The sequence below is a fragment of the Anopheles ziemanni genome, chromosome 3, assembly GCF_943734765.1.
Source record: "Anopheles ziemanni chromosome 3, idAnoZiCoDA_A2_x.2, whole genome shotgun sequence".
NCBI lineage: Eukaryota > Metazoa > Arthropoda > Insecta > Diptera > Culicidae > Anopheles > Anopheles ziemanni.
The window spans coordinates 78,311,295-78,322,714 of NC_080706.1; the positions used below are offsets into that span (position 1 = coordinate 78,311,295).

The 11,420-nt window shown below is 46.3% G+C and overlaps 1 protein-coding gene and 1 non-coding gene across 2 annotated transcripts; both read right to left on the reverse strand.

The window, feature by feature from the left end:
• Positions 1 to 3,156: 3,156 nt before the first annotated feature.
• Positions 3,157 to 3,229, reverse strand: Trnar-acg (transfer RNA arginine (anticodon ACG)). The gene has a single exon. It is a non-coding gene; the product is annotated as a tRNA-Arg (tRNA).
• A 1,045-nt stretch (positions 3,230 to 4,274) lies between these two features.
• LOC131286813 (tyrosine-protein phosphatase non-receptor type 23) lies at positions 4,275 to 10,785 on the reverse strand. The gene is made up of 8 exons (XM_058315814.1): positions 10,657 to 10,785; positions 6,016 to 10,491; positions 5,795 to 5,938; positions 5,580 to 5,600; positions 5,269 to 5,397; positions 4,827 to 5,199; positions 4,634 to 4,753; positions 4,275 to 4,522 (listed from the first exon to the last, which is right to left on the reverse strand). Exons 1-8 carry the CDS (start codon positions 10,738 to 10,740, stop codon positions 4,407 to 4,409), a joined length of 5,463 nt encoding a protein of 1,820 aa, XP_058171797.1. The 5' UTR covers positions 10,741 to 10,785; the 3' UTR covers positions 4,275 to 4,406.
• Positions 10,786 to 11,420: the final 635 nt, after the last annotated feature.

Below are 11,420 nucleotides of genomic sequence, written 5' to 3' on the forward strand. Positions count from 1 at the left end.
GTTTTTTGCAGGGATGGATAATATGTAGTGCAATATATCAACGATTTGTAATGCTCATTGTTTTGCACGACGGAGTATCGTCCTGAAAATAAATCGAAAAGGTAAACATGAATAAACGAAGGTATCATCGAGCGGGTGTTAGTATATGATAATCTAACTTGAATACGCTCAGTTCCATTCCAACTCCCCTCAAAGCCGTAAATCTCAATGAAATTACACTTGACAACGGGAACCTCAATTATCTCATCTCCTTGGAACAGTCTATCTCGCACGTGAATCCTTTGTGAAGGGATAAACGAAATTCGAAACTATATACAGCTTTCTACCGGGGGCTCGATAGGGGGCTCCGCAGGAGGTAAACAATGAGCAGGATGCTGTATGAAGAGAAGCGCGACAGAAATCGTCCTAGCAACAACAGGAAACCTACTAAAGGACACGTGTACATGGTTTCTAGTGACGAACAATTATCCCCGTAGAAAAGAGATTCTCAAGGGTTGCTTTTGTCGCGGTACAAAAAACAATAAAATATGAACGAAATAAATGTGTATAAATAATCTAAGAATTACTTAAAAATAGGCCCATAATATTGTTAGAATTTAGTAGCCCAATTTAAAATTACATGATGTATGCTGCGAATCACTGTCCTAGAAGATCCCCTTCATCTTCGTTATTCTGCTTATTATATTAAAATAGCATAGTGTGTTGTTATATCAAAATAGCATAGTATTTCCTGCTTGCAGAGGATAAAGTTACCCAGAAACCAAGTGCCGATTGTAATGATGTTTCACTGGTAATTGTGTTTTCTTCCGCCAATTTGTATTTTATCTTCAACGATGTTGTGACTTATCAATGATTCTTTGCGCCAATCTGTGGCACATAATTTCCGGCGCCTTTTAAATGCCATTGATCGCGAACGGCAAGCAGGTAAAATGTATGTATCAACACGTTTCTGTATCGATTTGTCCCCATGGTTCGTTCTGTTTCAAAGTTCCCCATCCTATGTGGCTTTTCTTGCCTCTGGCAGCAAACAATAATGAAATCATCTTAAACACACCGTCGACAACGTGACCGATGTCTGCTATCGTGGTCCTCTGAAGGAGAGTTGAAAAAGTGCATGCTTATCATTCGACGAGCAACATTCCTTGTGCAAACTTTAGTTATACTGGTTCGTATTATTGGTTCTGTGTACAGAAAAGTGTCTCTTGCATAAAGGCAAATACTTTCTCACTACTCCACCTTCAACTTTTGCTGCTCCATTTATGCACGTGGACGATGTTTTGTCTTTCCCAACCACCAATAACATGTTTTGCGAGGATTATACCGACCTGTTCATGCTGCTTATGGAGTGGTGGGTTTTAAATAAAATGCTGCGGCACCTTACCGCTGTATGTGAAATAAGATCAAACTCGGGTTGGAAAGGGCCGTCGGTAAGAAACCGTTGTTGCTGTTTCGAAGCGATTTAAAACCCACACAGCAAGAGAAAAGCGATAGTGGATTCTTTCCAACCCCCGAACAGTTACCACTACGCCATCAGTTCCTTCGTCAACGTGCTGTGGGAGCTTAGAATACGGAACAGTCACCCTTCACTGGTACTGTTTATTTACGCCAACAAGTGCTGGAACCGTAGGGCAAAAGCACGTTGTTCCAGCTGGGTACATAAAGTGCAGGAAACTCTTTTTATCGAGATGCCAGCGATTCAAGATAAGGTGGCGTTGGTTTTTTGCATCCGATTCAATTTGATGACGTTGAATGGGTCGTTTCCAATACCGGATACACCGAGTTTTACTGCACAAATTTCATTTCTAAAAGCAAAAACAAAAAGGATGTGGTATATTTTTCCAATACTTCGAAAGTTGGAAAAAATGATTTGATTTTGTCTTATTTATTGGGGAATCTGAAAATAAACAAAACGAAACAAAACAACGCATCTCGCGAAGCTGACGCACAGACACAAAGAAAGAAAGCAGCTCCACGCGATCAGCAGATGATGCTCCCTGCTTGACCTCAAAATGTTTCGCACACTACTTAAGGAACCATCTGTGATCGCGGACATCTTTACCGCTGATCACTTCTCTCCCTTCACCACCAACACGTGGATCGCGGATGGCAGACGCCACCGTTCCACCATCCCCATACAACCAACAAGGTTTGTGTATGTGTGTACAACGTTGAATTTTCCGCTGCGCACAAGGTCTTTTTCTCAAGTGCTTCAAAGCGATCGCTTCGGAACACCATGACCTACCACCCGCGACCAACCGACCATTGAATCGCCCTTCTTACCTTCGATCACAGTTGGCGTGGTTTGGTAACCTTCTGGCACGGTGTGAACAAATTTTCCATTGCCCAAGAATGTTCACCAGTTTCACAAATTGTTCGCACCAGTTATGTGAATACACTTTTCACGACCTTTTTTCTTTCCTTGGGCTATGCTTTTCACACGATATCACGTAACCCGGTTACTCGGACAACGATTTGGCGTTTTCTTAACAACCAGCAACGATCAAGGTGCACTGTGATAAAATCAACAAATCTTCACGAGATGAGATCGATTGTAAAAGTGAAAACGACAGGAAGAGAGGAAGAAACAACACAAACTTCACTTTCTACGAATCTTAAAACCTACCGAAAACAACGGTGGCCTCCGGTGCCGTTGAGAAAGTCCACATCGTCTTGCCCGTGTGGAGACGTTTCTGTGCCGCCACGCAGCGTGTTCGCGCGATACTGAAAAGACCCGCGCTTCCGACGAAGTAAGCAGCAGCAACCGGTGTTTGAATGGAACAATTTTGTTCGTTCTGGTACATTTTACGCGAGCGATGGGTGCGAGCGAGAAGCCCATGCGCCGTTGGTGTACGGTAGAGTGAGGAGCGGGGAGGAGTATTGGGTGTAGAGGAAAATAACAATCGAAAGCGCCGGCGAACCACACGGCACACTGTGTATTTCTTGGAGGCTGCGTCTGGAGTGATTGCGGTTGGGTTGACTAAAAAATGTCGTCAAGTTATTTCCACCGGCTAACAAAAGTTAAATTAATGTGACCCCTAAAAAGCATAGTGATAGGGTAATTAGACCAAAACTTTTTAACAATAATTATTAATCCAAGATAGAAAACAAACTTTATTAAAACATTACAACGGCGGAGACATGATGCGAAAAAAGAATCGATCCTGCCAGGAGTCGAACCTGGAATCTTCTGATCCGTAGTCAGACGCGTTATCCATTGCGCCACAGGACCCTGCTGAAAGTCGAAGATTAAGTAAACATACCGTCGTGTAATGATGGGAAACATTTTTGTTTTTTTGTTTACCCGAACAACTGCATGTGCATGTGATGTATTTCATATTTTCTATTCTATTTATTATTTCATAACAAATTCCAACTTTCAATCATAAATATTGCAGAAGAGAAGTTGGGTGCCAAATATAATAACAAATAACACAAAATTGTGGAGCAAAACTTCTTTGATTTAGGCGTTATTATGGATTCAAATTCAACCTAAACGTACAATTTAATTTATTCCCTTAGCTATAACATATTGTATATACCATTTCCTTCACCCAATAATTACATTCAAACGCAGAACTCTCTTTGTTTCCGATGAATTTCGGATAAATGGTTCCCCTTGATTACGGCAATTTATGCCGCCTGCACATGCATATTAATGGGTCGGGGAAAACACCGTGAAGCATCGGGATGGTACCCTTTTTCCGAGGGAAGAAGAATCGGTCAGCTGACCTCGGACTGTCGAGAAAAAGGGGTTTTGTATCAGCCTGTCCCAGATTCGTTCCGACAGCTTGCACACGCGATGAACGGGAGACCGATTTTGGACCGGAAAGAAGCTGCGTTTATGACGTACCATATAAAAAGGACGATTGTGTTTGCGCGTGGGTTTTTGTGTTTTCTTTCCAACCTTTTCCGAACCTGTTTCTTGTTGCTAAGAAAATACCGGAGGTTTTTTTTAGGTATAGAAATAATAGATAATTTATTTTGAAAAAATCCACCTATGTAACAGCCTTTATCAGTACTCAAGAATCCTTACGTCGGAATACATCGCACTCTCACTTTTCACAAACATGCCTCGGCAGCTTTTATAAACGTTGCTATGTTATAAAGTATGTCCTTTAGGTTATTTTTCCCCCAATATTGTTTTTCTTCCTTTTAGAAATTTAAATAAATATAATAGCGTGCTGTCCCGTATTTTCATCGTTGGAATCATCGATTTTTTTTCTGGTCGTTGAGAGTAAAATGGAATAGAAATACAAGGTTTACACAGCAAGTAGCGATCAATTAACTTAACATGAATATCGCAGTAAGTCGAAAGCTGATCCTAGTATTTTAAAATAATAAAGATTATTGATACAATGCAACTATATCCGGCCACCGTCGCTTGTCGTTGTCGATCGTTCGCTGTGTCATTTTAATTTCCACAACGGATCAAGATCTTTGAAGGGATCATTGTTGGCTTCCTCCTGCACGGCGTTACTGGCCGCCTGGGCCGATTTCATCTGATACGACGTTAATATGCCACCTGGAAAAAAGGAAGACAAGGTGTAATTAAACACACGCCGATGGGTATCATTGGTAATATCGGGTTTTTATTTTGTGATTTAAGCTGCTAATTCCTTCTCATCGGCCTTACGTTTGTTCAGGATGCTATGCCCATTGTTTAGCACTATCTGATAGGAAAGTTGAATGTAGTTTGGGTCGCGCAAAGCACCCTTCCGCTGGCAACAGATCCGGTACCAAATGTCGATCACATCTGTTTGGAAAAAAGAGTATCGTTTTATTGGTTAAATGTTAAAACAACTCGCTAGGGAGGCTGGATCACTTACTGATCAGCAAGGGTTTCCGCGTTTGTGTGGCCAAAATCGTGGTGATGGCAACCGTGATCAAGCTTGACCGATCGGTTCCATTCAGGCAGTTCAGCACCAGTGGGCGCAACTGTTGTTGTTTCTGCTCGTGATTGTACTGACGGTACGCATCGATCAGATTCTGTGCCACCCCCAGCACCTGTTCGGGTGAATTTTTCGGCCAGAGCTTCGGTTGCAGCAGCGCTACTGACTGCGAATAATCAGAACCGAGCATGCTGATACGCAGCGTCCGCTCCGTGCAGTGGGTTAGATCGAACTGTTTTTCCAGCATCACAGACACATCACCATAGCTGAGCTCTTTGCCCGTTTCCGTCGGCCAAAAGGGGTCCAGTAGCTAAAATGATACAATGTTTTAACTTAACAAATCTCCTAAGTTTGCCTTCCGTTTTAATCCGCTACTTACCTCGTTGGCGGTATGCAAACATATGATCACGTTGGATTTCTGAGACCAAGCCATGTTCCAGAAGTCGTTTACCGTATTGGGCAACGGCGTTTGCGCCAAAATAAAGTGTGGGCAGCCAAAACCGAGGTCCTAAGGAAAATTTAACCGGAACAAAAATTATGCCTGATGCGCTAAAGTATATTTGGCAACAATTTTCAACGATAATGCTAGCGATATAAGCTATATTTAAAGACAATTTTATCTCGGTGGAGTAGGGAAGTGATTAAAACACAGATTCCACAGAAGAGTGGAATGAAGAATTAAAAACTTACCAATTTTTGGTCCTTTTTGAACTTTCAGTTTCAAGGTATTCAAAAAAACGATATCAAAGACGAAACACAAATAAAAATTTGACAAATAAGTCGTACCAGATCCATTTAAGATTTCGTAGAAAACGAACGAACGTAAAGGAACGGATAAAGACTGATCTAATCTGTACGGCTGTGTCCAGTCGACAAAAACGAAGACATTCTGCGATGCTACTCACCTTCACGTAAACCGCATTGATGTAATTGTCTGTATCGGTGGACAGCTGCACCCGAGCGTGATCATATGGCACGCAGTCGATCGAACGGTTTTTCTCCGGGAAGAGACGAGCCACGTTAACTTGTCTTTTAGACTCCTCCTTCACCTAAGGGAGGAAAGTGTAAAGAACGCGTTAGCAAAGGACTAGCATAGGACACCACACCAGCCATTACGAGTACTTACGAGCAGATCTTGCAGTTCCTTCCACTTGCTGTCCAGCGGTGTCGTCCCGTTCAGCGTTTTGATGTTAATCGTTTCGACAAACTTCTCCAACCGCTCCACCTCCTTGTGGAACCATTTCACGGTCGCGGCATCGTCGAATGGGTCCGGTTTGGCCGGTCGCAGGAAAACATTGTCGAGTGAGGAGTTGGAGGGAAGGGTGTTCGTGACCATTCCCGAGACGGTGGCCGTAGCTCCACAAACCGACGCACTTTCCCAGTCGAAGCTAGAGCTCATGTCCGAACAGAGTGAGAGATTGTCGAGGCTCGGTTTCCGGTCGCCGATGGTAGCAGCGGATGGAGTCGCTGACATTACTTGTTCCTTCGCCTTCTCCACCAGACTCTCGCTGTTGGCCTTCGTTGGCGTGAGGATTACGCTATGGTTGGTTTCAGTTCCATCTACCAAGCTGCCAGCAATGGACGAGGTGGAAGGTTGTGGCTGGAGGATCGGTACACTGATCGGCGGAACGATCGCTGGAGAAAAGTCTATGCCCGAGAGAAGATCAACGTTTTTGGATTGTGGAACAGTGGTGGCCTGGGGTACGTGCACCTGTGGACTAACCACCGACTGATGCTGCTGGGATGAAGCGGTCGTGGTGGTGCTCGCCGTGGCCGGTGTCTGGTGCGAGTACTGCGGTTGTTGCTGCTGCGAACCGGTACTATCGACGTACGAATTCGTGTGATGGGAGTAGTGCGCCACGTGTGCCGCCTGATCGGAATTTCCATTGGGGGTCGCTTGCGGTTGAATCGTCTGCTCACCTTGGGACTGGTGTAAATACTGGTTGGACTGTATGGTGGAGTACGTAGACGATTGGTGGTAATACCCGGGGGTTGAAGTGTTTACCGGAGCTCCTGCATGATTAGCATAATAGGACGTATTCGGTTGTTGTTCCTGCGCATAGGATACGGCAGTCGGCGTAGTGCCGGAAACTGACGGGTATCCCGCACCAGCCGGTTGATAACTACCGGTCGACAGTTGGTACTGTTGCGAAGCGGTGGAATCGACCGAAGTGGATGTTTGGTTGGATGCGGAATACGTTGATTGTGACGTATTTCCGACCTGTGGATTCGCTACGTACTGATTTTGATACGACACAGCTCCAGCTCCGGATGAATCGTACTGAAAGCCACTCGCGTAATCATAAGCTCCGGTGCTTGAATTATAGGAATATCCCGGATGAGATCCATAGGATGCGGTCTGCTCTGTTTGATAAGGCCCTTGTTGGTAATGCTGGGTGGGAGGAGCTTGCTGCTGCTGCTGCTGTGTGGGAGGAGGTTGCTGTTGCTGCTGTGAAGGCTGCTGCTGGTGTTGCGGTTGGGTTTGGGGGTAGTTTCCGTACGCACTCATATCCTGCACCGACGAGACTGATCCCATGGATTCACTAGACGATGCCGGATACTGGGAATAGGTTCCAGTTACAGAAGATACAGGATATTGCTGCTGCTGCTGTTGACTTCCAGTGGCCGCTTGGTATCCCGGAATCTGTCCTTGTACACTTGGGTAGGACTGGATTGAAGAATCACTTACACTGGCGACGGTATAATTCCCGATGGAGCTACTAGCCGAAGCAGGCATGTAGTATTCCCCGGTATTCTGTTGGAGATTCATGATACCAAACTGCTGATTCAGTTGTGACCAGGCTGCCTGCGTTTGTCCCGCATCCGTCGAGGAGGAGGCTGTCGAAGGAGCAGGCGAAGCTTGCTGGGTCGGAGCCGCCGTCTGTCCATATTGTCCATAGTCATAGCCACCGATGTTATTGGTTGGATTATGCTGTTGGATCTGCTGCTGCGGTTGTTGCTGTGGTGATTGATTATAGTAGTAACTGTTGTTGGTGTTGTTGTTGTTGGTTTGATACATGGGATTTGTGTAGCCTGTCGAAGTAGGTTGTGGTTGGGACTGTGGTTGGTGTTGCTGAGTTTGCTGTGGTGTTTGCGGAGTGTACTGTGAATAATCGTAACCAGGGGCAACGTTTGTCAGATTCGTTCCACCGTACTGCAGTTGATGCTGCTGTTGCTGATGATAATTGGAGTAAGATCCATACGAATCTTGATAGTAACCTCCAGTTTGACCAACGCCACTTCCACCTCCACCACCCATCGGAGCTGTACTTTCCGATCCAACGGGTGTCGGTCGAACGGAGGGTAAATGGTTCGTCATACCCTTATCAACACCGGCCGCTTTGATCGATCCCAAGCTGATGGTACCCGCCTTAAGATAGTCCTTCAGCTTCGGACCACCACTCCCTCGTCCAGTACTGCTTCCACCTGTTCCACTCGCGAAGGAAGCTGTTGGGTTTCCGGAAACATCCATTCCTAACGTGTTGATTGAGGGGGATTCACTCGCTCGTTTTGACATGTTGCTCGATTTCAGCTTCTGATTGCGTTCCTCTTCCTGTACATCGCATGCTGCCTTCACACGTGAGTACAATTTCTGCACGTTGCTTTGGAGTTTGCGGTAGAACTCCAACCCTTTAGCGCTTTTGGACAGCAGGTCCTCGTACACATCGAAAGACGCTTGCAGGGAGGAGAAAAATTGATCGCGACGGGATTTCGCATCGGTGAAACTCTTCAGCGCAGGGGCACACCGTGCGTACACGTCGGTGAGGGCCTTCAGGATGTTGGCCTGAGCTTTCATGTTTTGCTCTAATACTCCCACCAGCTGGTCGTGCTTCGATAGTTCCTTGCGAAACAGTTCGTCCATTTTCGCCTTCTGATTCGAGCCGCTCTCGAGCGCAATCAGTTGGGACGTGATGTCGTCCTCGGTGATGTTGTGCCGCAGCTCCTGGTACAGCTTGCTTCGCTGCCCTTTCATTTCGTTAACCTTCGACAAAATGGCATGCAGTTCCTTGAACGTGGGCTCATCGAATTGCTCGTTGCTGACCGGAATTTGCGCCTTAATGTCCGGCAGGGGTTGCGAGAGGATCTTCAAATTATGCACATGCAATCCCATGGCCTTTCGTAGGGTGTCATTGCTTTCACCGGCCTTGTTGTGGGCCTCCTGATACTTTGCCAGCTCCCGGCCGAGCTCCACGATGTGAGCACCACCGTTCGAACGTTGGCCTATTTTCGCCTGATAGTGTTCCTCCTGTTTTTCGTCCTGCCGCAACAAATTCTTGATTTCTTTCAGCGTAAGTTCCACGTCGGAGCACGTGTCTGCTAAGGTGCTCATGGACTGCACTAGATCGGGTATTGCGTTTGGTTTCGCTTGCAGCTCAGCGCACCGATCAACTAAACCCTGCGGCAGGCGGGTATCATTGGTGGCGGTCGGATTCTGTCCAATCGCGTCCAAATTAAGTGAACTCATGAACGTTTCAAGTTCAGTATCCTTATCTTCCACCTTCGTCCCGATGGTACGCAGGAGGGATGCCTTCTCCTCGCTGTAAAGGGAACTACTCTCGTGCGCCTTCATTGGCACAAGGCGGTGAAATATGTCTTCTCCCATGGCCTCCGAATCGGTGACGTTGAATGCGATCCCATTCACCAGGTTAGCTCCTTGCACAGCCGAGATCGCACTCAGCTCCGGCACCTCTTCGTGGTAGATGAATTCATTTTCGTTCTTGGCCGACTTGCGCTTCGCCTCCACCACGTCCATCGTGAACTGCAGCGCGTCGTTCACTTGCTCGATGTGCGCCAGCCCCTTTGACTCTTTGCGTGCTTCCTCCAGCTTGTCGAATGAGGCTTGGTACAGCGCTACTCGTTCGCCCATTTTTTGCTGCTCCTCCGACTGTTGACCCTGATAGAGTAGCAGGATGCAGGACAAGTAGGAGATCTTGAAGCGCACATACCGGCGCCACTCCTTGAACTGCTTGCTACCAACAAGGTCCTGGATACGCCCGTCATCGCCGCTCTGCGTGAGCAAAGCAGCTAGTGCCGAGTTGTAGTAGCTTATGATCTGTGCCGTCACCTTGGCGATTATGCCCGACTTCCGATTGTCGCACAAGCTCTTCTCCATGATGCACTCTTGGGCTTGGGCGAGGCAGAGAGCTTGCATGTAAATCAGCAGCTCGGTGGACAAATCGCCCTGCAGCAGCAGCGCATAGTTATCCTTCACGTACCCAAACGCCCAGGCAGCACACTGGAAGTGTGTACAGGCTTTCTTCATACTCTCCGGATCGGATCGGCTTTCGGCGGCACCGAGTTGGGTGTGAAGGGCAGCGAAATTATGCAGTACCACAGCCATTTCGTACTTCAAGTTCGTCTTAGACAGCGTTGCCCCCGAGTAGAGGTCTTTCCAGTGAAATGTCAGCATCTGCTGGCTTTCACTCAGACCTCCCAAAAGAAAGCGGTTCTGGATCGAGTGCAACTGACAGTAGTAGCGCCGGATGGTGGCCGTTCCCTCGACATCCCTGGTCGGACGGACGGCGTTTCCACGTAGTTGTTCCAGCTGATAGCATTCTTTGGTGTACGAGGCAGGATCTTCTTGGTAGTATTCCGCAATGTACTGTAAAAGTGATGCAGTAACAAAGGAGATTGAAAATCACGGAACGACAAGGCAAACCCGAACATGATCAAGCACAAAGATGCACTATCTCTGCTAATTAAATTTAACAAGTGACGTGCAGCGCTCTCTGTGTATGATTCATCCGGTTCTAGCGCTATCACTGACCTGCTTGAGGGTACCGAAATTTGTTTGCTCCGGGCTTGTTTTCAGCTCGAAGCTAACCATCGGCATCCGCGGTACGGCCTCCATTTGCACGGTACCGTTTCCCGTAGTCACGGGACTGTGCAATTTAGGTTTTTCTTCAATTTACACTCTTTCGAAAGCTGCACTCCGTAAGTAGGTTGCTTACACCTTTCTTCTTCCAGTGTTGACAGAATCGGGATTCGGAAGATTCGAAGATTGAGCCCGTGACGGATTCTAAAGGATTTGATCCCATTTGATGGATTCAGACCATATTTGATTCACTTGGAACTTCAATCAAGTTTGATTTGGGCTGGGGTTTTGATTCGATTCTGCCTTTATTTGATTCAAACTTGATCCGAATTTATTTGAATTTGATGTAACTCGATTCAGGGGATTGGGATTAGGATGCGTATTTCGGGATTCGAGTCCCTCGAGTAGAAATACGATTTTACCACCACTAGAACGAAGCTGACAATAAGCAAGCCCACGGGTACTTTACTGAGCTAATTGCTTGAACGAAGCTTTGGTAGAATAACCTGGTTGGAAAATTGAAATGTTGAGAAAATAAACAAATAAATATATCATCTCACAAGAGGTGTGGGCAAAAAACGAAGCCCGGGGCCTCATTAAATAATTTACCGATTTTCAGTCTTTTCTAGTTTTGAAAAAAAATTGGAAAAGAGACAGACCTCTACAGGAACAAGGTAGACTTTTAATTTGAGGTCGTATGGTTCCGGCCAAAGGAG

Coding starts and splice junctions, on each gene's coding strand:
- LOC131286813 (XM_058315814.1), bottom strand. CDS start 10,740: ATGGAGGCCGTACCGCGGATGCCGATGGTTAGCTTCGAGCTGAAAACA. Junction 5,939..6,015: donor AGGAACTGCAAGATCTGCTC/GTAAGTACTCGT, acceptor TTCCTCCCTTAG/GTGAAGGAGGAGTCTAAAAG. Junction 5,398..5,579: donor TCAAAAAGGACCAAAAATTG/GTAAGTTTTTAA, acceptor AATTTTCCTTAG/GACCTCGGTTTTGGCTGCCC.